This window comes from Lactuca serriola, chromosome 4 (assembly GCF_051521515.1).
Source record: "Lactuca serriola cultivar US96UC23 chromosome 4, Lser_US96UC23_V15, whole genome shotgun sequence".
NCBI classification, from domain to species: domain Eukaryota; kingdom Viridiplantae; phylum Streptophyta; class Magnoliopsida; order Asterales; family Asteraceae; genus Lactuca; species Lactuca serriola.
In genome coordinates this window covers 107,042,476-107,070,166 of record NC_136411.1, presented here as the reverse complement: position 1 = coordinate 107,070,166, position 27,691 = coordinate 107,042,476, and the positions used below count along the sequence as shown (strand labels likewise).

The 27,691-nt window shown below is 34.2% G+C and overlaps 3 protein-coding genes across 3 annotated transcripts; all 3 read right to left on the bottom strand.

Annotated features, from left to right (window-relative positions):
• Positions 1-12,864: 12,864 nt before the first annotated feature.
• LOC145102262 (phosphotyrosyl phosphatase activator (PTPA) family protein) lies at positions 12,865-14,815 on the bottom strand. Its single transcript, XM_079039644.1, has 2 exons — positions 13,556-14,815; positions 12,865-13,050 (listed from the first exon to the last, which is right to left on the bottom strand). Exons 1-2 carry the CDS (start codon positions 14,731-14,733, stop codon positions 13,044-13,046), a joined length of 1,185 nt encoding a protein of 394 aa, XP_078895770.1. The 5' UTR covers positions 14,734-14,815; the 3' UTR covers positions 12,865-13,043.
• A 3,170-nt stretch (positions 14,816-17,985) lies between these two features.
• Positions 17,986-19,433, bottom strand: PFD5 (prefoldin 5). The gene is made up of 4 exons (XM_079039643.1): positions 19,110-19,433; positions 18,922-19,025; positions 18,382-18,459; positions 17,986-18,175 (listed from the first exon to the last, which is right to left on the bottom strand). The coding sequence occupies exons 1-4, from the start codon at positions 19,321-19,323 to the stop codon at positions 18,092-18,094; spliced, it is 480 nt and encodes a 159-aa protein (XP_078895769.1). The 5' UTR covers positions 19,324-19,433; the 3' UTR covers positions 17,986-18,091.
• A 1,463-nt stretch (positions 19,434-20,896) lies between these two features.
• LOC145102259 (RING/U-box superfamily protein) lies at positions 20,897-23,578 on the bottom strand. The gene is made up of 7 exons (XM_079039642.1): positions 23,184-23,578; positions 22,507-22,834; positions 22,329-22,378; positions 21,762-21,803; positions 21,407-21,528; positions 21,190-21,298; positions 20,897-21,101 (listed from the first exon to the last, which is right to left on the bottom strand). Exons 1-7 carry the CDS (start codon positions 23,394-23,396, stop codon positions 21,039-21,041), a joined length of 927 nt encoding a protein of 308 aa, XP_078895768.1. The 5' UTR covers positions 23,397-23,578; the 3' UTR covers positions 20,897-21,038.
• Between the last annotated feature and the right edge of the window lie 4,113 nt (positions 23,579-27,691).

Below are 27,691 nucleotides of genomic sequence, written 5' to 3'. Positions count from 1 at the left end.
AGCATCCTTGTGGAATTGTCGTCTTGGACATGTCAACAAGAAGCACATAGCCCAACTCCAAAAGGATGGAGTGTTGGAGTCATTCGACCTTAGGGAAGATGACACGTTCGAATCTTGTTTACTTGGAAAGATGACCAAGTCACCCTTCACTGGCACTTGTGAGAGGGGTGAAGGTTTATTGGATCTCATACATACCGATGTGTGTGGGCCCTTTAGATCTACCACAAAGGATGGGAACCGCTTCTATGTGACTTTTACCGATGATTATAGTAGATATGAGTATATCTACTTAATCAAGAACAAGTCAGAAACGTTTGAAAAGTTCAAAGAATTCAAACATCAAGTGGAGAATCAATTGGGCAGGAAAATCAAGATGCTTCGATCCGATCGAGGAGGAGAGTACCTAAGTCTCGAATTCCACGACTATCTCAAGGAATGCGGAATAGTTTCGTAATTGACGCCACCTAGGACACTGTAGTTGAATGGTGTGGCAGAAAGGCGTAATCGATGTATTTTCATCGGCTACCCGCAAAAATCCTTTGGATATCTCTTCTATAGACCGAGTGACAATGTTGTCTTCGTTGCGAGGAGAGGGGTTTTCCGAGAGCGAGAACTCATAAGCAAAGGAGACAGTGGGAGGCAAATCAATCTTGAAGAGATTCGAGAGTCGAGCGATGAAGGAACCTCTAACACTGGCGCTCAACCCGAGGAGGAAAATCTGGTTGAACCAATTGACGAGTCCTTACCTCTTAGACGTTCCGAAAGAGTTAGAGTTCAACCACTGTTGTATGGCTTTCATATTACTACCGAAGGGGATACGTATATTAGTGATGGTACACTAATAAATCTAGATGGACCTAACAGCTATAAGGAAGCCATGGCAGGCCCAGAGTCTGTAAAATGGAAAGAGGCGATGGACAGTGAGATTCAATCCATGTATGACAACCAAGTTTGGAATTTGGTTGACAATGTTCCCGGACGTAAGACAGTTGGGTGCAAATGGATCTTCAAGAAGAAGACCGACGTGGATGGGAATGTGCACACATATAAGGCACGACTAGTGGCGAAGGGCTTTACTCAAACTCCCGGAGTTGACTATGATGAGACCTTCTCACTATTCGCTAAGATAAAATCTATTAGGGTGATGCTATCCATTGCTGCATTTCATGATTACGAGATATGGTAGATGGATGTCAAGACCGCTTTCCTGAATGAGAAGTTGGCTAAGGATGTTTACATGGCTCAGCCAGAGGGTTTTGTCGATCCGAAGCATCCCAATAGAGTGTGCAAGCTTGAGAAGTCCATTTATGGACTTAAGCAAGCATCTCGCAGATGGAATCTTTGCTTCGATGAGAAAGTCAAAGAGTTTGGATTTGTACGAAGTGAAGATGAATCATGTGTATATGTCAAGGCCAGTGGGAGTATAGTTAGCTTCCTCATTTTGTATGTTGATGACATATTGCTTATAGGAAACGATGTCTCGACCTTGCAGGAGGTTAAATCCTGGCTCGGGAAGTGCTTCGCTATGAAAGACCTCGGAGAGGCTTCCTATATTTTGGGAATAAGGATAGTGAGAGAAAGAAGTAAGAGACTAATAGGACTTAGTCAGAATACTTACTTAGATAAAGTACTAAAACGTTTTAGTATGGAAAACTCGAAGAAGGGAGAACTACCGATACAAAGTAATGTCAAGTTGAGTAAGACTCAAAGTCTGAGTACCGAAGCCGAGATAGTTGAGATGATCCGAGTACCCTACGCTTCCGCAGTTGGCTCAATCATATGACTTGTACTCTCCCTGATGTGGCCTTTGCTTTGAGCATGGTCAGTAGATATCAAGGGAACCCTGGCAGAGCTCATTGGATTGCAGTCAAGAATATACTTAAGTACCTTCGGAGGACCAAGGAATGGTTCTTAGTCCTCGGAGGGGGTGATGACTTAAAGGTGCGAGGGTATAGTGATGCCAGCTTCCAGACCGACAGGGACAACTATCGTTCGCAGTTGGGCCGGGTCTTTACCCTTAATGGAGGAGCAGTGACTTGGAAAAGTTCCAAACAATAGACCGTAGATGATTCAACGTGCGAATCAGAGTACATTGCAGTGAGCGAAGCGTCAAAGGAGGCGATGTGGTTGAAGAACTTCATTGGTGATCTTGGAGTTGTGCCTGCCATAAAGGAGCCTATGGAAATTTTCTGTGATAATGAGGGAGCGGTTTCCTTGACCAAGGAACCGAGGGATCATGATAGATATCGACATATCGACAGAAAATATCACTTTATTAGACATCGAGTAGAAGAAGGACACCTGGAATCACTTTTTGGAATGTGACACAAGTGATCGCAAGACAATAATATCATATGGTCTTAAAACCAAGATATATGGTTTAATGTTTATTAATTGGTTGTGCATTGACAATGCGAAACCGCATCAGTAAATTGATGTCATAAAACGAATTGTTGTGTATAGTTGATTAGTAAATAGTGAATGCATATAAGTCGAAGTTTATCTGTTACTTTCATTCTGAGAGGATAAAAGCGATATCATGGCCGCTCGATGATTTGATTTGACTTATGTGTCGGGCTCGGTCAGGACTGAATTGATGTGTTCAATTAAGTTCTATGTCAAATGAATCTGAGATCGAGAAACCAAATGCTGGATAATAAGTTCCATAAAATTGTCAGCATAATATCTAAACAGAGGACTGTACGATCCCTTATCTAAAGGACAGGACATTGATAAGATCAGAGTTGACAGCGTCTTTGAGAGCTACGATTGCTAATCGGTTTGTGTTTGCATATATAGTTACTAGACTTATCCAAGTGGGAGACTGTTGGATTAGTGTCTAAGGTTGTAACTATATTTGGTAAGTACTTGACCCGGTTGAGCATGGTCCTTTTGGGTTGCCTTCACCATAGCAACTTGACATGATGATTTGTTAAGAGAGAAGAAATATTATTATATTATGAGAATAATATATTAAAGGATTAATAATATTATTTGATTAATATAAGCCATATATTAATTAAGAATTAATTTGGTGACTTAAAAAGGTTAATTGAATAAAGGGGCATAAACTGTCAAATGTGTGATAGTTGTGTTTTGGGCTATGTATCCTTATAGATAATGGGGTGGACGAAATTTAGGGTTTGGGAACCTTAAATTCGTCCAAGCCTAAAATCTAGAAGGATCTTGGATTGCTTAGGGCCTAAGTTATTCAATTAGGGTTAAAGGTGAAACCATAGTATCTCATAGTATAAATAGACCCCTAGGGTGAGGGAAATCGACACTCATGCAAGGCAAGAAACCCTAGGGCCGATTTCTCACCCTCCTTCTTCTCTCTCAAATCATCTTTTTGCTAGTTGGTGTTTTTAAGCCATTAGAGGAGTGACAATTGTGACTCTAAGCTCCAAGAAGAAGTATCAAACAAGCAACTCAAGGTATTCTTCTAGATCTGTTTTTTCATATGTTATGAATTGTTAGTTTACATTAGATCTATGAATGAAAGTCTTGGATACATGCATGTTCAATTAGAGAAACCTAGATCCAAGCAATTAGGGTTTTCATGTGCACATAGGAAAGTTCTTATGGCTCAAACCCATCAGTAAGACCTCAATCCAACCGCCCAGGGTTTATTGGCACGTGGACTTAACCCAACAATCTAGGTTTGTTGGCACGTTCTCTCAACCTTACCATACCGGGTTTGTTGGCAGCTAGCCTCAACTCAACCATCCAAGTTTGTTGGCACATGGCCTCAACCTTACCATACCGGGTTTGTTGACTGGCACCACAAAGCAATACATTCTCAACCCAACCACACTATGTCGACATATGCAACAGATAAACATATAGCCAATAAACAGATAAGCAGGAAGATCTACAGATCATTACCACATAGCAACATCCTAAATAGCAGGATACAGATCTAACAAATTACTATAACATGGCAACATCCTATATACCAAGATAAATAACCTAGTGGGTCGGCATTAGTGTCTTCGACCCACGAGTATAATGAGGAAAACTCACTTAAATGAAGAAACCCAAAAAACATTGCAACACGCTCCCTGCGACATTGTTTGCTCCTGCAGACCCACTAACACTAGAACCATATAAATCTTAATCACCAATCAAAATCCTCAAGTTTGACCTAAAGTCAAACTTGGTCAAAAAGTCAAAGGTCAACAGAGTCAACAAAAGTCAAAGTCCAAGGTTGGTTGAGTACGTCCTGCGTACTCAACATACGCCTAGCATACATGGGATGGTTTAGTACACCCAACGTATCAAAACTACACCTAGCATACATGAGTCGGTTCCATCATTTCCATTAAGAACTTAATCCCTTAAGGACTTTTCACCCAAACTCAGATCTAGCCTCAAAACATTGTTTTAAATGTTAGAGTTTCCACCTTTGTGACTTTCTAGTTAGGAAAGGTCCAAAAGCTAAAACCCTGACTTATTAATCCATTAAGACATTACAACTGTTTAATGGAAAGGATAGAAGGACCAAGATCACATTTTTATGTTTCCTAATAGCTCCATAATGGATAAATTTTCCAACTTTATCAATTAGAATGGTCCCAACAAACAAGATCAAGTCTTTAAGTCTTAAAGGGACCAAAACTACATCTTTTTCAACTTAATCCATTAAGTCCAAGTCTCTAACCTTTAGATCTGAATCAATATGATGTTTAGATGGATAAAGTTTCCAACTTTATCCATAACAAGGTCACAAACTTTCAAGATCTAAACTTTATGCACTTAAAGTGACCAAAAGCTCATAACACCCAAAACTAGCTAGATCTAACAATTCCATCACCAAGATTCAAACTTTATAACTCCAAAAGAAAGATCAAGGTGAACAAGGTATGGATCTACAAGCTTCAATGCAACCAATGCTTATTCAATGAGTTCCTTCTTCTCCACGGTGCACCAAGAACACTCCAAAGCACTTAAAAACACCTTCTTTTTGCTCATGGCTCAAACTAGGGTTAGGATATCAAGAGAGGTTGTTGGAGAGGTGGAGGTTGAGAATGGAATGGGTTTGGACAAGTTAAGGAGCTTGAATAGGGCTCAAACCACGAAAATAGGGTTTGGGAATTGATCATGAATGCCCATCGTACTCTTGGTACGCCCAACGTACTCCCCTTACACCTAGCGTACTCGACCTATGACTTTTCCCTTTCTACCATTCGGTCCTAAACACTGTTTAAGGGTTAAATCTCTTAACTAACATTACCTCCTTCCACGAGGACTAAACTTTTCCTCTTCAGGCCCAAAGCCTTACACAATCGATTTCCGGCCCACAGCCCAGAAATGACAGGAAACAGGATGTTACATTATTGCCCATAATCCTAAAAAAATAAACTTCTTGAAACACAGTGTTACACAAGTGAGTATCATACTTTTGTATATTACTTGTTTCATTATGTTTGGTTGATGTTTATACCCAACGTGAAACTGGTTTGCAAGAAATACATCATCATAAACTATTATTTAGGTATTGTTAATCGATAATCTTCAGATATGCTTGTTGCTATAATTTATCCCTTATTGTACTTAGTTATTTTTATGCATGTTGTTGATGTATATCATCTTTAGTTACCGATGTATTGTTGGGTTTTTATTCAAAATAGTCCAATTTTAGTCTTAAAAACTAACGTAATTAACAACAGAAGCAATTTTGTTTGAATAAACTAAAACCTTTGATTATTAATAAATATACCCACCAATGATCATTTTGCAAGAACTTAGAAATATTAAACATAACCAAAGCAGAAGAAGAAAGTGTAAAAACCTTTGAAGACATTGGTTCATTTGGCAATTAGGAAGTTGATGAAAATGGATTTAAAACTCCAAGTAGAAGTTCGTTATAATGTATCCAACAAACAAGCTTTGAACCACTAAAATATGTTAGTGAACACTTGTCATAAAGTTGTTCTTACACTTTAAGACTTATACCGAATAAGTGTTTAAAGAGAAGAAACCTTAGAGCCTTAATTTCTAGCACCAAATGGAAGAAAGAAGAAGAAGGTGAGAGCATGCAAAATCCAAATTTTGGCTGCAATTTTTTAAGAGAAAAGTGAGTAAAACAACTAGTCGAAACTCATCTTTAAGCCTTTCTTTTATACCAACACTTAGTACAAAATGTGGACATAAAATAATATAAGCATGGGGCTTTCTTATAAGCATGGAATGAGGTAATAAACAAATCAAAATGCATGTCTAACACCATCATTTCATATAGGTCAAAGGAGACAAAAATGAAATGTTTTTTACTTTATTCAACTAGCTAGTTACATATGTTAACTTGATGGTTACTCAAAGTGACCAAAAAGTTGTACATAACATTTAAATATATACCTTATGTATATTAAGATAGTTTTGTTCTCTTAATTATTATTTCCTAGAAATAATAATTCCCAAAATATTATTTTCACAAAACTAATGTTTTTCCAAATAAATACAAGTGTTGATATATTTATTAATAATAAAATTATACTAATAAATAATCAGTTAGTGGTAAGTTGTTATAAGGTGCGCCCATATAAGAATTTATGTTATTAGCAATATCATTATACAATGACTCTTGGTGTAACATCCGTAAAATTCGAGCAAATTTAAAACTTTTTAAATCATATAAAACCATTCGGTTATTACAATTTGTTTTCAAAATAGTTTAAACATCAGAGTTCCCAGAAATCATAATCATCAATCGAGGAAGTGTACTGTCACGCCTTCGCCTTCCTGAGGTCATCCGTTGAACCTGAAACAATAAACTAAAACTGTAAGCCTGAAAGCTTAGTGAGTTACCCCAAAATACCCATACCCACAACAATACACATATAATTATAAACAACATACTATGGGTCCAATCACCATCGGGATGGAATACGCCAGGCCCACGACCAATAGGTTGGAATGCCCACATACTATGAGTCCAATCATCCTCGGGATGGAATACCCATGGCTCACAACCAACAGGTTGGAATGCCCAGGTCTATTGGCTTTTGCACAAAGTAGATAAGCCTCAACCGCCAAACAAACATGTGCACATATATCAGATAACAGTCTATAGACATACAAACCGATCTAGCAGATCATAACAGCATAACAACATCCTATCTACCAGGATACTGATCTAGCAGATCATATCAACATATAACATCTTGTCTACCAGGATACTGATCTAACGAATCATAACATCATATATCATCCTATCTATCAGGAAACCGATCTAACAGATCATAACATCATGTAACATCCTATCTACCAAGATACCGATCTAATAGATCATACTAGCATATCACATAATACCATCCTATAACCAGGACACCGACCTAACCAGGTCACTAAGCATAAACATAACCTCATCCTAACTACCAGGATGCAAACCAATAAACATATCATGCCATAACCGGATACAATCCAATAAGGGTCGGCCTTGGTGCCTTAGACCCTGTTGATATAGTGAGGATAACTCACCTTGCACTGCTGATCTGAACCAAAGAATCGAACTCCTGAAGCGCTGCCTCACCAATATCCCGAACAGCTGATCTCTCGACTCCCAAAGCTATCAATACCAAAATATCACTTAGTTCAACAAAATAATCCTCCTTAGGGTAAAATGACCATTTTACCCCTAGTCCAACTTGGTCCATATCAAAGGCTCAAAATCAGAATATAAAAAGCCCAACAATGGATGGTCTTCCCAAATCCCCTAGTGGCCCACTAATGGCCCAATTTACTACATTGGGCCCAATCCCCTAAATGGGCCTTACCCTAAGCTCAAACATATTATTGGCCCATAACAACTAACTCCTGATGGCCCATCTAAGTCCAAATACCCAAGCATGGCCCAAATCGTGACCCAATAACACAAAGTCCATACTGACAGATTACGCGGGGCGTACATCCACGTACGCTAAGCGTACAGGCTAGAAGGTGCGTACGTTGGTCGTACATACACGTATGTTCAGTGTAAATCCCCTGTTAAGTCCTTTTCTCATTAAGGGCTTAATACTCCACTTTAGAAGCTATAATCACAGATCCTGGTCCTTTTCCACGTCTTAATCCATAAAGTCACTGACTTCGTGACTTTACTTGGCCCAAACAATCCCAAACTCCAAAAATGATGCATTACTTCCATGAAGAGGGCTAGATCTCATGCATGAACCCATTAAGACATTCAATATGGAGACATTACTGCTTACGGGAGCCTTTTATCTCTGAGGGTGGCAACCCTAAGCTCAAAACGAGATTTCATCATTAAGGTTCATTCTTGGGACCAAAATGACTCCAAAACCAAACTACACTAGATCTAAGTATTCTTAGGTAAAGCTATGAACTTTATACCTCCAAAGAGTTCCAAATGATGATGCTATTCCAAATCTATGAGCTCCAACTTCCCAAGTTCTTCCTTGCCAACTTCTTATTTTCCTCTTCCAAGCTTACACCACCCAAAAGGGGCTTCTTGAAGTCAAAATCACCCAAAGATGAAGAAGTGAGGCGTTTTAGGGTTTCTCTGAGGTTGGGGCGGCTGATAAGGATGCTAAGGTTTGAGCCATAATGTTCTTTATATAGTGGTTAGCCCCAAAATTAGGGTTTAGGGTCTCTAGGAGTATGCGGGGCGTACTTCTCGTATGCTAGGCGTACTCCTCCTACACCCGCGATCATTTAAACTTCTACGTTGGGCGTACCACAGCCTATGTTGGGCGTACTCGCCCAATTTATAACCTTTCATGCTTAGTCCTTTCTTACCACTTCCTTCCAACCCAAAGGCCAAAAATTGACATAATTCAAATCTGAGGGATGAATATGAAGCTACTTGAAAAATGGGATGTTACACTTGGGCATGCAAGATCTTTCATATATATGTTTTTATAATTTATGATTCAATGTATTTAGTCACTTTTATGCATACATCTAATATTTCTATAACCTAAGCAACTTTAACCGCAAATGAAGGAATTGAACATTTGAATTGCATGGATTTTCGACACAAAGAAATAACATAAAGTTGAATTTTGAATAAATTATTTAGATCATGAGTTGGATATTATTATCTTGTTGCACTCGCTATCAGAATGGGAGCAATGATTAACATTTCATTCATGATTGTTAAAAAAGTCCATGTCGTTATCTATTCGTAAAGCCATTCGAAACCTAGACAATAAAAAACATATATTTAGACTCAATGGAGGAATAATTCAAGGTTACCGCTTATGGATCATACAAGACTTTCATATTTAAGATGTTAATTACTAAATATGATGGTATGAGTGGTGTGTGTGAACACATCATGATGATAAGAAAAACAGAAAACACGTTAAAAGGCATAAATATGTAGATAAACGAGGGCTTCTTAATCCACTTCATATTGACCTCCATCCTTACGTAGTTTGGTGCCTCTAAGATCAATTACAATATGTATAAGGATAAGTAGAAGATGAGTCTGTCGTCATGTGTACGTAGGAGGGGGATAAATTATAATAAAGAATCCTAATATATCTCACATTTTGGGAATGGTGATGATTTAAGTGTTGAAATTGTTGGTATCTTTGCATTAGTATTGGAAGGTGGATTTTGAAACACAATTATGTATCGAGCACATTGCTGTAAAAATCCTGTCTAGGTCCCGATTAATCTTCGATTAGTCCTTATGCACTACCCGACCGACTAGAAGGCTTCTAGCGATTAATCCACGCCTACACATAGAGCACAATAGTAGCGAATGATGAAATTTTAATACTTTAAAGAAGTTCTATCTCAATAGAAACTATTTAAGGAATGATTATTGTTGTATTAATTAATCATATTAACCTACTTTGTTATGATACTAGTGATATTTATGACCTTTGTTATGATATTATTCATATTTTATTTTTTAAAATCCAACGAAATAGCAATTTAGGGTCCCCGATTAATCCCTTAACCTAAGGTCATCAACTAGATAACGTTGAGCGTTTTTTAAAACCTTGATTGGGTATTATGCGAAATTTGATATTTTTGTCTTAACTAAATGCTTATGCATATGAATTAACTTTTAGTAATGGTAAAGGAACTGTTAGCCTAAATTTTGTGGTTGGTTTTGGTTTCTTGGGGAAAAACCTCTATAAATTACTTATGGATGATCAATTCTCAAAATCTATTATCATGTAATGTAGACGAGAATGTGAAAAAAAAGACTCGACTTGGAAGCCTCATCCATTTTAGGACACCAACGTTTAGGTCATGATTACAAGATCCGATGTTAAGAGTTTTCAATGTAATATAAGGATTTGGTTAAGTTCACAATCTCTAAAGTTTTCAATGTTAAGCTTCTAAATCACATTGATGAGCTTAGATTCATGTTTGTTGGAACTAAATCAGGAACAAAAAATGGAATTAGGTTGAGAGAATAATTATTGATAATTAAGGCTTAAGGAAATAATCTAGTGGTGTCATGTGTACACTCTTAGGCACATGGAGACATTAAGTTATTAATTGGTTAAGACATAGATGTTTGGTTTGGCTCTTTCAAAAAAAAAGTTATTAATTGGTTAAGACATAGATGTTGTGCTACATAAAATAATGTCAACTTGTGTAAGTTAGAGCTATAATAACCAATAAGAACCATCAGAAGTGTTTGGGAAGAATTAGAGATCTTGGAGCAAATTACATAACCCACATGAGAAAATTCTCCAATGCACGTGCATAGACTATACATGGGTCATGCATAGGCCATATGTAAATTCACACGGGCCGTAAGATTTCATGTCATGTTTTCTACAACTTTTTGTATCTTGTTTTTGGCTTATTTATTTAACATCCAATTACTGACATTGCTTCCATAGAGTCTAGTAATTAGTGTAAAACGCATAAAATGAATCAAAGAATTATATAAGGGTATTTTAGCCATTTTATTATAACCTTTATTGAAATTAATAGGTGGTGATTAAAAGGCTATAAAGTCAGAAGAAGAAGTGTTTTCATCACAGTCTTTGGATGTGAGTTTACTATGAGTACATATTCATGTATTGTATGTACATCACCTTAATTACAAGACACTTAATCACAATACAATTGTATGTGCCAAAATCTAGTAGCGATACTAGGGATGTCATATATGATGTGTGCAAGGTTTAGTACCGGTATCATATTCTAAAATTAGAATTATGTACTTGATTATATACAAATAAAGTCAAAGGGAAAAACTATTTAATTCTCTATGTGATAGTTGCAATAGTTCAATCTTTTTTTTGAGCCATAGTAGTTTTCATTTAGACATTGTACTTTGGTGACTTTTTCTTTTAAACTATATACATGAAGCATGTTATATGACTACATACTCTTGATGGTTCGACTCTTACTTCTCCTGGTTAGTTGGAGGTTTCTGAGGTTTATTTTTTATAGAGCCAATTGTTAATGTATATCACATCTATGCGACACGGTTCCTTATATCTTTATATATGTTTTAGTCTTCCACTCTTCATAATGACTTTTTCGGAAAGACAATCGTGCAGTTCATATATACCTTACATAAACAACCTTAGCAAATTGGGGCATTGTTGACATTGTGTGAGCTCACCAACACTAAGGTCAAAATGTGAGAAATCAAAGAACGCTTGAAGATTGAAGATGCTGATAAATTCTGGAAAAATATTCCAAAAACTTTTCGGTTTTGGTCGTGTCTAACATAAATTGCATCTTGTATTGAAGATGTTGATTAATTCTAGAAAAAAATTCCGAAATCTATTCGGTTTTGGTGTCTAACATAAATTGCATCATGTATGTTCTCCTTTAGTAGATTTTTGGAAAGTTAACACCTCCTCGACCACAGTAATTATCATTAAGAGGTGCGTTGTCATCATATATCCTTTTATGCACATAGGGATTCTACTTTTGTTACATGCATAAATTTGTCTCTTTCGAAGTAGCAGGGTTTGTTGAAAAATTTTCCAAAATGCGTCTTTAAGTGGTAGACCATTCATTCCTCATTCCTATACTTGGTAACTTTGTGTTCGTGGGTCATTAAAAACAAAATATGATGGAATTGTCACGTCAGGGTCGATTTTTCACATGAATAAAAATAGGATTACTTTGCATGATATGCTGTCACTTGTAGTTGTTGTCATGAAAAACATTGTCTTGTGTCGGAAAGTTGAAGTTTTGATGTGCAAGGAGTTTTGAGTTTAATGCACCCTTAACATCCAAACAAATGGGCAATACTTTTGTTAATGAACCTCTGTGAGCGAAATGGATACTTCATTTTTTTTTTCAAACACGAAGTACTATAAATGACACGATTTAAAAAAAAAATTGAGGTAAACAATTCCTTTCACACAAATGTGTGCATCCTACCATTATTGTCTTCGCTTTTTGTCGATGCCAATGCTTAAAATTTGTGTCATCGAATCTTCATTTTGTTGAATCTTTAGAAAGGGTGCAAAAGCATTAAGTTGTGGAGTTTGATCGGTCTAGTTTATATAATATTATTTTCCATTTATTATTGGATTATTGTTAGAAAAATCTCATTATTTCGTCTAAGTTTATGGAAAAGTCTCAACTTTTATTTTTTGAACAAAAGAGTTCCGATGATTTAATTTTACACGATAATCTATCATTTTCCGTTAAATAAAAACAAGGACTTTTCCGTTAATTTGGGCAAAACAAAATATTAGATAATTGAGATTTTTCTGTTCAAAAAATAAAAGTCGTGATTTTTCCATGACAAAATAATGAGATTTTTCTAACAATAACCCTTTACTTTATAATAAAATCTCTTATTTTACTCGGGAATGGCTGTACTTTGATGTTTTAGAATAGGCTGTACTCTGATGTTTTAGAATAGATAGTTTAGGAATAGAAGACAAGGAAAAAGGTGTAATATTCTACAAAACTAAACACATGTTAAGTAAGTAAATATTGGCATAGCAATCAAATACATCATCATGATCATGTTAAGCAAAATATAAAAGTCATCTTTTAAATAAGTGTAGTGTCTAAACCTGAAGTTCAACATGTTTGCTTCAAAACTCAATACTCAAAACTGCTCCCTCCCTCTAAATTTACTCCCTGCCAAAACAAACATCCATCAATAATATTCAGGACACTTTTTAAGAAATTCTTTGTAATCTTCATACTTCTTGTAGCATTGTTTTTTATGGGTATTCTAATATTCTGTTTCTAAATTCCTATTTAACTAATACAACCTATGCAATTATACTAAATTTGGGATTTGAAGTCATAACTCATAAGTATTTGGGATTTGATGTCATAACTCATAAGTATTTGATATTTACTTGATTGACAAAATTCATTTTGGTGTAAAAAAGGTATAAAGCCAGAAATTATACTAAATTTGAGCAGATGTTTTATTTTCCTCAAGAAGGTCAAGAGTTTGAAGAAATCTACTATGTAGAATGGCTAGTGATCATGATCCAACAACTTATATCCGAAGGATGTTTAGAAACTCAAAACCATGTTTAGAGATATTCTTACATGATGAGGATAAGCAAGAAATTAAAAATCCTAACTTTAACAAATGGATTTGAAGACTGGAAGGATAACATAGACTTACCAGTTGATGAGCCAACCAAAGAGGAAATGCTGCATAATGGGAACTTTCTCCATGACCTCCACTTTATACATCTTAAGCAATCCACTGTTCACCTTCTTCCAATTCGGCACCCCACTAATATCATCCAACAATGGCGAGTGCTCTGCAAATGGCCCCTTTTTAACCTTCTTTACAAAGGCAATACAAGATAGATACATGTACTCCTTGGAAAAATTATCGAGTATATCACCATTATGGATTGATTTGGGCTTCATATACTTGTGATCAATCAACTGCGAAGACCCAAAAATGAAAGGCAAGAAGTGGTAGTCATCAAGCCCCCACACCCCATGTGAACCAGCAGGCTCCAAAGAGTAAACCAGCTGCAAGGTTCGCATGAGTTCAAGGTACTTCACGAAAACCCTAGAAACAACAGCTGGGTAATCCTCTTCCTTGATGATTCCCAATCTCGCAAGACAATACAACCAGGCAGCAAAATTAGTCTCGTGTCCAGTTCCGTAGTCTATTCGGCTCGCATTCCCAAAACTATCGGTAAAGTAAGGGGTTATCTCCACGGTGGCGGAATTGAGATCGGCGGGGAGGAATTGGAGCGTTAAGGAATCCGCATTTTCAGTCATACGGCTGTGCCAATCCCGATACGCGAGGTTACCGTATCGAGCAGACTGTTGGAGAGGAGGAATTTCATCTACAAATTGAAGTAGGGTTTGAAGGATGGAGATGATGGAGGTGATTGTGGGAGACATGTGACATGGATCAGAGATCTTGTGGCCGCGGATGGATTCTGAGAGAGCGACGACGAAGCCGAGGTAGTTTTTGGAAGTAGCAGAGTCACGGAAACGGCGGATATCGTCTTCGGAGTGAATAATTTTGGTCGGGGTTTGGAAGTGGTAGGGTGGAGAGACGACGGAGACCTTTTGGGCTTGAGGAACTGGTGTCAGTATAATGGTCTGTTGCGCGTTGTTGTTGGGAGGGAGGTTGATTGCGGGAGCGCGAATGGGGCGGTAGACCGGCGGAGGAGAGGTTTCGGACCATGTTGGTGGTGGTGGGAAGGAAGTAGGGCCGCCGCAGTTGACGCAGGCGCTGGTGTGGTCGTGGTGATGGTGGGGTTCTGGTGGCGGAAGCTGAGGCGGCGATTCGATGGATCCAGGAGTGCTGCCGGTTGTGCGATCGGTTTCCATGGTGATACGGGAAAGATCGGTACGAGAGAGTGGTTTTGTTTATGTTGGGGCTGAGTGAAATGTAAACATGTGTCAATGGTGAAATATTGTAAATAACAAACAATTCAGTTTTTGGCCTGAAAAAAAACATTTGAATATGATTTTTTTTTTCTGTTAGATTGTTTCTGTTTTTTGGTTTTAGTGTAGAATTTTGTGAAATGTTTTTAAATAATTTTACAAGTTGTTTTACTTATATGTGAATAATCATAAACAATCAAAATTTTCAAATCCAGTATTATTTTTACTTCTATCATTATTTCACAAATTTAGAAATTTTTCACAAACATATTTCATAGTTCGTGAAATGACTATTATGTTTCAGGCTCAAAACTATAATCACCTCCAAGGTTGCCCACGACCTTTGTGATCACTCCATCTTCAACCTCCGGTACGTGCAGAGTTTCGGTTCCTCCATGATCTCAGGTAAATCGGCTAGTGCAGGGCCGTCTCTATGTAGAGGATTTTTAAGGTAGGGCTTAGGGCCCTTAATTCTAAAGGGCCACATATTCTTCAAAGTCCAAAGGTTTAGTCCATTAAAAAATTCAATCCGGTAATCACAAAATAAATGAAGCAGAAGAATAAATTAACGAACGCTGCATTTATGAAACTAAAATGACTTTGCATTCTTCTACCGATTCTGATTTCTGCGAAATATTCATCTCATCCGTTTTTGATTTCCGAGTATAATAAAGGCCAAAGGGCCCCAAATTTTTGGCTTGCTTAGAGCCCCCAAAATGACTGAGCCGCCCATGGGCTAGTGCAACAGCTACCATCCATTTCTTCCAGTATTTTCCCCCATGTCCTTGATCTCAATTCTTTTCCCCACGATAATCTTCTCGGAATTCAACTCCCCTTTGCACTCCACAACTCCATTCACCTCTTCATCCATTTAATTCCATATGTGTCTGTGTCCCCTTTATTTCATTCCTCCATTCTCTTACAGTAAACGGGAGGCTGGTTTCATCTCTGTACAAAGTGGTGAGTACCATGCTTCCTTATGATTTTTCGTTCTATTAGTCTCTCCTACTCCTGTGACATGGAACAGTAAACATCGGCAGTGTCGATCACTAGCCAACAACTTTGAATTTTTCCTTTTGATCTTATCAAGGTCGTTGAATTCTTTGAGTGTTGAATGTTGAATTAAAGAGGAATAATCATATCGTTTTTGCTCCTTGTATGTATAATTACACATTTATCCTTTGGTAATTTGATTTTAGTTCCAATTTCAAGGTTTATTATTGCATAGGGTTAATCCATGAGTTGGATATTGAAACCCAAAATCACCCGTTGGAGTTGAAATTGTGAAACCAAGAAAGACAAAACTTTGGTTCACGGGACTTATTGGATCCATGGAAGGTCAATACATCTAATTTTTTTTAGCAAATTTGGTTTCTTTGTTATAGTGAATTACTGAATTTGAATGAAGTATAATTCTCACAAAAGTTATTGGACCAATTTGTTATATTCTATAGGATCTTAAATTTGTACGGTCAATAATTTTGTAATTTGACTTTGAAGCCATATTTGCTTCTTATCCTACATCAATAAATCGATTTTTAGCTTTCATCTTTATAGCAAATTTGATTTCTTTATAGTTTGTATATTAATGAGCAGGAAATGCGAGTGATAAAGGAAAAAAAATAAGGTTAAGTATTTATGATGGTTTGTTGAAGAGGATGAAGGTAAGCGGAACACATGAACATAACTATCGGACAAACAACCCCATGAAACCAACTCTTACCGAGCTCAACTGGATCAACCTCTTCACCAAATTATTTCCTTTACTCAAGTGCACGCTTTATCAGCACGATCAATCACTTGAATTCCGCGTAATATATGATAAGAAAAAAGGTAGCATAAAAAATTCACATAATATAAAATAAAATAAAATAAAAACAAACAAACAAAAACCACAATTTCATTAGACATAATAAAGTGACAAATAGACTATAAGATATTCTATTTCACAAATCGGTCTTCAACAATTTCATTGCTGAAAAACACAATTGTCTATCTTTTGAAAAAATTGTTAATAGAACCCTACAATCAAAATCAACTATAAACCTAATTTCAAGTTTCTAACAACAAATAATCACTAACTATTAACCCTAAGTCCCTAATTAAACAAACGCTAATTTCTAGTTTTTCAAGTTTCAACATAATATCAAATAATGAAAATTTAAAATAATCTAACAATAAATAATAGGAATAAGATTGAGTTAACTTACTTGCTTCATTGTGCAATGTGACTATGTGAACTTGAAACCCGTTGGTCAGAGATGGTCGTTAGACGTCGTCAGCAAACGGCAACAGTGAATGACGGATTAGCAACAGCAACTCAGAGAAGGCAGCAGGGGATGATCGATCAGCCTTCTGTTTTTTCATGTTTTTTTTATCAAATGGATACAAGATTTGGACATTAGGCTATTTTTTATTTCATTAAAAGATTGGGCTTAAACATTTTGGGCTATTTTAAAAAAAAAATTGACTATTAAATTTGGCCTTCAAATATTTTGGATTTATAATAGTATAAGATAACCCATACTTTTACCGAAGTTGCACCGCAATATAAAAAAATACGAAAAATAAGAAGCTTCTAGATGAAATTTGAGGGGTCACACGGGCTACCTGGTTTAAAAAGTCCTTAATATTGCAAGAGAAAGCTAACAAACAATTTATGATGATTAATCCCTTCACAGTCAAAGCAAAATTAAGCATCGAAAAGTTACAAGATGCTTGTAATCACGATTATAGAGCATATTCCATAATCATAATTTTTCTCCTTCCAATGAGACAATCCACATAATCATGTGTGTCACAATCTAGCATGTGTTTTAGGATATAATCTTATCCAAAATTATTCATGTAATAGTTCGTTTTGTTACCTTGCATTTATCATTACAAATAATTATATTAGAAACAACGCAATACAGAAAAGTTAAATCGGTAAATAAATAAAATAACTTTTAACAAGTTCAATGCAAATAGATTACAAAATTATAATCCAAATCGTCATCATCATCTCAAACGTTATAACAAACACTTGTATGTTGAAAACAAGTTCACGACAGATTTTTCATCATTCCATATTTTTAATGTGAACTCGAAACCAATAACATTCATTTTGCTCGGCAAAAACTGTGTGCATAAGCATTTTGAGCAAAGCTAAGTTGTATGAAAGAGGGAAAATCATTTTGGTTCCCTAAACAGATGTTGATATAATGACTTGTACTTGATGCATGAAAAGTTATACATTACTTTAAAATCCAATAAAAACCCATAACAAAAATACAGTATCCGATAAATAAAACCATGAAATTTATGATGCAGCAGAGAGTTGTTTCAGTTTGGCTTGCAACACCATTCCTGCCTCATCGGCTATGCTTTTCTTCTTGCTTGCAACCTTCACAAATAAATAATAATAATAATCACAAAACAACAACTTATTTTACTCTTATTACCAATATAGGCAATCTACTTTTAGCTTTTTAGTTTTTACACATAATAGAATATACTTAAATTACAAGTTTTAGGTTTACATATTGTTGTTGCCTATTACTATTAGTGAAGAAATGCAAAAACACAGAGATTTATTGAAAGAAAACATACCTCTAAAAGTTGGTCATAATTTGATTTCAGCAGGTTGATTTTACGTTCACAATAATCCTTCCCTTCTTCCATTGTTTTCTATTCACACACATACACATACAAATAAAGATAAAGGGAGAAAATGTTATATTGAGAAATGATAACACAAAATGTAAAGGGCAAACTCAATCTAGATGCAGCTTCTGTAGATTATCTAGATTCACAAAGATTACAAGTTGTATACACGGTTTTGATCTTCAAAAAGTCATGTAAAGTTTTAGGTTCTCAAACTTTTCTTGCTCTCTAGTTCTCGGATAGGAGATGTGAGTCTTTGTAGCCTGGATTAGATCCCAAAACTAGAAGCATGAAGCATAGAAATATAAAATGGGAATCCCTCTCTTCTCAACTCCTCTTAACTCGCATTCAGAGTAAAAATGTTTCCAGAAAGAATATCAAAATCTACATTAAACCCTAGAGCAATTGCTACCAATAGGAATAGGAATACTATGAGCGTTCTATTTGCAAAAGCATAGCACGATAATAGTAAACGATGGTACGAACCTCAATAAAATATCCAGTACCAACGTCAACGAGAACTTTTTCAGCGTCATCGAGGGTGCCAGGAACATAGAGGGAGGCTGTTAAAGGAACCAACATTTTCTTTCCTGTAACATGGAGAAGGAATTAAGAACACTGAACTAACAAAACTTCACAAAGAAAAACATGTGCGTATACGGTGATGTGAAGACCTTGAGGTCGGATGGAGAGATCTTGAAGAGCTATGGAAGCGAGATCGAGACGAGTAGTGGCGGTTCGGATGTTAGTGAGGCTGTCTTGAAGAAGATTGACTTCTAGATCGGTCTGTTCTTTGATTGCTTTCAGCTGTTCGACGCTCATCTTCTCCAACTCCGGTATTCTCCCTCCGACTGCTCCTCCTCCTCCTCCTCCTCCTCTCGACGCCATTTTTTATGTTTTCTACAAAACCCTCTCTCTAATCACGCCTAATATTTTCTACAAAAACCCTTGCAATAGACACAATTTTTGTGACACAGCTACTTTGATCGATGAAAAAATTATGTTGTAGATTTTATTAGGGCTAACAAAGTAAACTTCACAATGGCCCGGCTAATATCTGATTTAACTATACTATCTTTATTATTATTATTATTATTATTATTATTATTATTATTTTGAATGGATAGTTAGTTGTTAGAAGAAGTTAGTATGCCATTACATTGGCTTTTATTTTTTAAATAATCTTTATTTTTATAAAACTGTATCTAATCATTATTATTTGTGGTTGCAGGTTTTTCTTGTTCTAAAAAATTCATTATCTTTCTTTTTTGTTCTTAAGGACTTATTTCTTATTGAAGGAAAAAATTTATAATATTTTATTCATTATAAATGAACATTCATATCGATATATTCCGTACTTCTTTACAACGAAAGATTACAAGACATTTTGTATATGTACACGTGAATTTTGGCTTAATAAGTGTAGCTTGTGGGTTATATGGTGAGTGAAAATGTGTCCAAGTGGATTCGTCAAAGGTTGGATGTCTTGAAGAACAAAAGAAAACTTTTTTCAATAACGAATGGAGTTGTTATATAATGCATTGTTGGTATTTTTATGAGGTAAAACTCAAAATCTTTGCTGACCATGAGTGCTTAAACATGTTTTGACCAAAAGGATTTAAATTTAAGGATGAAATTGTAATGTTGCATAATATATGTGAACCTTATATATTCGTTCACATTGTGAATGCCATTCAAATTTTGAAAAAAACATTATTATAAATATATCATTATAGATGTTTATTTATAAATAACAAAAAGTTGATATGTTCAGTTTTGAATTTGATATTATGATACAATAATTTGAAAATATGGATGGTTTTTTTAGAAACAATGTATAATGGTTGTTCCATAGAATTCTAAATTTAAATAAAAGAATTTATTCTTTATCAATTATTAATATGGTGCTGGAAAAAAAAATACTTATCAATAAAATAAATTTTTTACATATTTGTTACTAATAGAATCTTGAATTGAAAATATGTATATGGAGGGGCTTCCAAATTTGACCTAGGTATTCAATATCGAAATCCTTGCAAACAATCACACAACTTCGATGTGCTTTACGAATCCTCAATTTTTTTGAATTGAGTTTCTCTTCTTATAAGACCATACAATACATTCATTTTGTCGTATTATACCATAACAGTGTAGTGTCATCCAAATATATAGTTTTTCTAGTAAACATTCAACTAAAGCGCATAGGTTTTAACTTTCAAGTATAGACTATAGAGGAAACAAATCGTTTGAAATTGATTATCTTGTAACTTCAACATGAATGCATCGTTGTCGTTACTATCATTATCAATACCAATACCTCTAGAATTTGTAACAACGATTCCAAAAATTGACTTAAGAGTCAGGATCCAATACACATTCTTCATACAAATGAGAAATGAGAAAAATACCAAAGTAAGTTCCATGAAAAAGGTAAGGTAGGTAGCTAACCAACTACAGCATATTATATAGAGATTATAATATATAACTAACAAGTAACAAACAATACAATTGTCAGAAATCATATTATTTATGGTCTGGTGTTTTTCAGTTTTCACACAATAGTAAAAAGATAAAACCATCCATCAATTCATTCATCATCCGAGTCAACAGCCTGTGGTTCCAGTTCCGGATGATGTTGACACCTCCGTGCTGCAAACAGGGCACACCTGCACCACAATAGTACAAGTGTCTTCTTATAATGCAGACTTAATAATAATAAAAATAAAAATAAAAATGGGGAGTGATTTGACATACCTTGTTGATTTGTAACCAGTTGGTTATGCATTCAGAATGGTAAGAGTGTTTACAAGACAGCAAGATCAAGTTTTCCCCATCTTCATAATCTAACCGACAAATAACACATCTGCAATCAAAATTAATAAACAAACAAATAGTATCAGAATAAATAAAATGAGGAATAAAAAAAAAAAAAAAAAAAAAAAAATAGAAGAGTTTGTTTGTTGTGTTTTACGTATCACTGCTTCCGTTTTGATTATTCTGGATCTTGTATACTACTGAGCGCAAAGAAGAAATTGAATCAGCAGAGAGCCCTCTGCTTTCTGTCCCCACCACTTCACCAAGTGCAAGTAATTCCTAAAACAATTTACATATATTTAGATAAAATGTTAAGGAGAGGTCATTTATGTCTTTTGCACAGGAGATCGAGAGCTTGCAAATGTTGTCCCATTTATACCAACCAGTTCAAGTTTTCCAAGACTGTTTTCAATGACAAAGGAAGAGGGCATTTATGTCTTTTGCACAAACAAGAGCAACTCCTTGTGTAAGAAATGAAATTATAATAAGTAGATTACAAATTAAATTATTACCTCATATGATAGTTCATCTGGGTCAACATCATCCCATGTACCCTGGAAAACAAAACAAAACATAATTAACATAACAAACTGATTTTTACAGATTTAACCATTGAACAATCAATTAAACGATGAAAGTATATCGTGTTTTTTTAGTAATATCACCCTTGTTTTTATAGTGTAGAGTGTAGATGCCTCAGATTCAGTTTCTTAATTCAGTTAGTCTAGGATTTTAAATTATTTTTTCCTAATAAATACACTCATAGTACATAATGAGGCTTTTGGATACTAGTTGATGTGCTTATCATACTTGGAATTTGATCTTTTACACTTATATCATTCAACAGTAGTATAGTTATTATCACAACAAGAAAACGGATTAATTACTTAAAGGGGATATTGTAACATGTTAGATTGTTGAATCTATATGCATTACTATTATCGCTGTTAGTGTTACAAGTTTTAACTACTCTTCCAGAAATATCGTTGAAATCATCAGATAAGAAGAATCATTATCTTCATGTTTTTGTTATTCATCTAAATAATAATTATGAACCAAAGGGCATAACAAATTATCACCTGAGAATTACCACCGTGATCATCAATATCATCATCTTCCTCTGTAACCACTGGCAATAAGCAAAGACTTTGTTAGACATCTATGTTTTCCACTGAAAGGATATGAATCAATGTCGACATGACATGATCATAAAGATGGTAAAATAATAAGAAAATGAAATTCATGATAAGAACTCACTTTCATGTATGCCAGTGAGGGCCAATAATCTAGCAGCCATTTCTTGATCTTCAGCATCTTGTAAAGCTCTTGCATATGACTCATCATCTGGGAAAGAAGCAGGATCTAATTCAACACCGTGGTTACCTCTATCCTCCTCTCCAGATCCAAGATCAAGATGAGCATGGACATCAAATGCATCTTCTTCTTCCTCATTGGCTTCAGAACCCTCGTATTCACTGTTGTGATGATCAAATTCATCATCATCATCATGCACATAACTTCCTGTTTCCCAACTCTCATGGTCACTCCCATCGCCATTCATTCTCAACATCATATATGCCCTTTCCTATTGAATCCAATCACAATTTCATAAGGAAAAAAATCTAACAGGAGATATCACATAAGAGAAAACCACAAACCCACTACCCACAAAACTATCAAACAATCAATATCATGATGTTCTTATTTAAATTTAGGGTTCATGCACAGCACAATAAGACCGACGCTTGCATCTCGCCCCTAAATATTAGTTTCAATTGGAGCAAGAATCTTACTAGAAACAATCAAGGCCAGAGTTCAAAATAATGAATTTCATACCCTCAAACTCCACCTAGTTTAAAACAAAGAATAAAAGACAAAGAACTTGCAATCCAAATAAAAAACAAACCTCAGTCTACAGATACGAAGAGATATACCTGGTCTTGTAGTGTACGAGCGAGGGCAAGATCAGCATCGACCTGACTTAGATTGGTAAAGGGAGTTCTAGGAGCCGCAGAAGGGCGGTTTGGATTGCCATTTTCTACAGTGGCAGCAGGAATAAGGGAAGAATCAACAGGTGATTGAGTATTGCTGCTAGGGTTTTCATCGGTGTTGGCGATCTTGCTGCCTTGGTCTTTGGAGTTGTCCATGAACTAGGGTTTTGAAGAAGCAAATTGTTAAGGTGAATGAAAGAGGGAATGAATCAAAAATTCTTTGGGGCGATGATTGATTTCAGAGAGACAACAGGAAGAACACAACAGGAGTACCAAACGCAATCTTCGCCGCAATCGAAAGCGATGAATATAGAAAGAGAGATCGGTGTCGGTTAACCAACGGGTCAGGCTAACCTAACAGGACAAGCAAATGGTCATTCCAATAAAAATTTGTGATATTTGAATTCAAAATTTTATGTAACAAGTAATTACATAAATTTTGTCCATTAGTTTCTAATTTAGGGATAATGACTTGAAAGGATTTTTTTCATATTTACTCATTAAATTTTTTTCATTAAATAATTTGCCACTGAATTATTGAAACTGTTCATATTTTACTCTTATAACCAAAAATTAAAAAAAAATATATATATATAATTATAGATTCCATTTTCTATTTTTTTTAATAATTACTTCATGATTTTCAAATCTATCAAAAAAAAAAACAAATAAATATTACTGACATAGAAATAGATTTGATAGTGAATAAAAAGTTATAAACCACTTACGAACCACATTCGTATAGAAATTGTGGACATAAATAATTTGGCTGACAGTTTAATAACTATAAATTCATAATAACTATAAATTCACAGTTAAGTTTAATAATTGTAATGATTTGGTGTTATTTACGGTTAAATTCATAGTGCCCATTTCAGCCTAATAGTTTGTATTTACAATTTAGTAGTGAATTTGGTTCATAAGAGATTCATAACCTTCTTTTATTCCTATTTGAATATCTCCCCCTAGTGAAATAATATATATAATTATTATATATTTTAACAGAATGCAAAAAAAATAATAATAATAAATAAATAAATAAATAAATAATTAGAGTTTAATTACTACAAAACAAATTTTGATGGACTTAAATGAAATTATAAGTATATATCATTGGTGTTTAGATATTTTAACTAATTTTAAATGTTATAGTAATAATAATTCATCATCATACGTTATGTTTATCTAACAATAATTTTTGAATGAAAAAGGTTAATAACATTTAATCTAATTTACTGTAATTTAAGATATTTATAAAAGTTGGAAAATTTTCAAAAATAATCATTAATTTCGTCGATAGGACCTACGAAATCATCAAATGAATAATATATTATCAATGGGCCAAGGAAAAAATCATATTGGACTATGAAAATGTTATTTTTAAAATGTGTTTGGGATGAAACGTTTGAGAGGTTTCAGTTTTTAGAGTTTGATAAAACGTTTTATTTGAACAAAAAACTTCATTTAGCAATTTTAAGTGTTTAGTTAAACACTCTAAATCTAAAATCTACATCACGTAGCGTTTAACAAAACATTATCGGCTAGCAGCTACTCGCTACTAGCTAGTTTTGTCGAACACGCTCAAAATGGGCATGACTATTAGACTATGGTCTCATATATAAGGTAAAAAAATATTTTTCATCTTTTAAACGTTTGTGTCGTATCTACGAATAAATTATCTCTAGAGAAAATGAGACAAGTTGATAACAATATACGAATTAAAATAAGCTTTTTCGTGTGTGTGTGTGTGTGTGTCTCTCTCTCTCTCTCTCTCTCTATATATATATATATATATATATATATATATATATATATATATATATATATATATATATAGGGCTAGGTTCAAATGTTCTTGACATCTATTGTGTGCCCGTAAGCACAAATCTGGACCAACGGATGGAATAGAATCAATGATCTTGATCTGAGGGTCTATGATATTAAAATAGGGTAACATGTAACATATAATCACATAAATTTCAACATAAGGGTATTTTGGTCAATTAACCTATATTAAAAAAGGAAATTTCCAGATTTTAAGGGATAATTAATACCCTTATTTTTAAAAATCTGAATTTTTTAAATTTAATTCGAATATAATTTTTAATAATATCCAATTTCATTCTGTTAGAATGACATAAAAATCAACCATAAACTAGTAAATATATTTTTGATTTTATTCTTGCAGAATATGATTATATTCAATATTATATATATATATATATATATATATATATATATATATATATATATATATATATATATATATATTAACATGCTTAAAGAAGTATAGAACATATTATCAACACTAACATTTTATAAAGAATAGATGTCTTCTTGCACTAATAATATATCAAATAATTACATTATATGATTGTGATACAAAGAACATTCTTGAATAATAACAAAACTCTGAAAGAATAACAAGTGTAATTCTTTAAAACATAACAAGATTCTTAAAATGTGAGTGTGATCAATCTTTGATTCATTCTTCAAGCATTTCCTATCATGTCTTCAAACCATTCTCCAATAAATTCCTATAAAAAATGCAACAAAAACTAAGAATGGTTAAAAAAAATATCGTATTCTTTAAGAATGATTTTACTGAACCTGTTCATTATGTGGAAAAATATCATAGCAAATCTATTACAAAAAAGGCAAACACAAATTCTAAAAGAATCATTAACTCTAAAGTGCAATTACCATTACTGCACTATCATTATTCTGACAGAATATATATATGTCATTTTAAATTTTGGCAGAATGCATACAATATTTTAAATTGGCAATGTGGGTTGTAATTCTGATAGAATATAGCAAACATTAAAAAATTGTAACTTATTCTAACATAATGTAATCTTCAAATCAATATATTCTAACAACATGTTATTTTACTTATCCTATTTTGCAATGTTTTTTTATTTTTCCTGTCTTGACAAATAAACTAATTGACATATAAATAATTAACTAAAACCATAATCAGAAGACATGAATAAAAAAAATACCTAGATTTTACCGGAGAAGAAGAATCAGTGACCACCACCACATCCTCTCCACCTCCTGACCTTCTTCGATCGGAGCAACAGCCCCACCCCGCTGCTTCTCCCTTTGTTCTTCGGTCTAGTCACTCATCGGAGATCGATACCTCCTCCCCTCGCTTTCTTTCTCTTCTGTTCCCATCGATCAAGGCCTATGAAGATTCGTCGGAACCCCTCCTGCCCTCTGATCGAACCTCTAGCACATCTCCCCTTCTACGGTAGCCCAAAACCTCCGAAACCCCGTTGAATAGCAGGGACCAATGCTGGGAAAACGAGAGGGAGGATAAATCGTTGGATACGTGATCGGCTAGGGTTTTTTTCAACAGATTTTGACTACATCCCATATTTAAAGGAATAATTAAGAACATATTAATTATCTACCATATTTAAATATGCCAAGATTACTATAATACCCTTAAATGATTTATTTAATAATTAATTATTTCCTGAATTCTTATTGGTGCACACAGGCACACAATAGTTGTTAAAAACATTTGAACCTCTCTCTCTCTCTCTCTCTCTATATATATATATATATATATATATATATATATATATATATATATATATATGGGCTTAGGGAATATGTGGCTGGTATATCCAAACTAATCATGATATTTCGTTAATTATTCTTCCTTAATCATGTTACTTACTAAACCGATCAAATTTATGTTATTTTTCTTCATTGTGTCTAAGAACTTAAAACATTAAAAGTCATAATCATTTAATCAACCCCACTTAGTTTTAAATGAAAATTAATAGAATAAAATATAAAAGAAATATGCAATAACTCAATCAAGCTTTTCACAAATCATTCGATATAGTTTTGCAATTGAAGGACAAAATGTTAGAGTTATATTTGTCAAAAAGTTTTTTTTACATTCCCTATAAACTTCAATGATGTTTTGCAATAAAATGATATATAATTGATCTTTTTCATTCCATAAATTGAACTCGATTCAATGGTATTCTATTAAAACAAACTTAAGAAAAAAAAGAAATTGTATTTGTTTTATTTAAAACAAACGTCGTTTAAAAGGTTTTATACCTAAATTTAGGTACATAACAACCACATATTCACTTTTCTCTCTCTCTCTCTCTCTCTCTCTCTATATATATATATATATATATATATATATATATATATATATATATATATATGTTGTATTATATTTGTTAAAGCAACATTTTCATATGTAGAGCTGCGAAAATCTTCATTTTAAGATTTCACTTGTGAAAACAAGATTTCCGTATGTTTTTTAGTCTTTTTTATACATATTTTGTAATTAGTTTTATGGTTGTTGTACTATACCCATGAAAATGTTGTTTTGCACATATTTAAGTGAGCAATTTAAGATTCACGTTGTTGTTATTATTGAGCTTTAACATTTTGCTTGTTAATGTAGCATGAGA

Coding starts and splice junctions, on each gene's coding strand:
- LOC145102262 (XM_079039644.1), bottom strand. CDS start 14,733: ATGGAAACCGATCGCACAACCGGCAGCACTCCTGGATCCATCGAATCG.
- PFD5 (XM_079039643.1), bottom strand. CDS start 19,323: ATGGCGTCGAGAGGAGGAGGAGGAGGAGGAGGAGCAGTCGGAGGGAGA. Junction 19,026..19,109: donor TCTCTCCATCCGACCTCAAG/GTCTTCACATCA, acceptor TCCATGTTACAG/GAAAGAAAATGTTGGTTCCT. Junction 18,460..18,921: donor GTACTGGATATTTTATTGAG/GTTCGTACCATC, acceptor GTGTGTGAATAG/AAAACAATGGAAGAAGGGAA.
- LOC145102259 (XM_079039642.1), bottom strand. CDS start 23,396: ATGGACAACTCCAAAGACCAAGGCAGCAAGATCGCCAACACCGATGAA. Junction 22,835..23,183: donor CTCGTACACTACAAGACCAG/GTATATCTCTTC, acceptor TGGATTCAATAG/GAAAGGGCATATATGATGTT. Junction 21,804..22,328: donor ATCACGGTGGTAATTCTCAG/GTGATAATTTGT, acceptor TTTGTTTTCCAG/GGTACATGGGATGATGTTGA.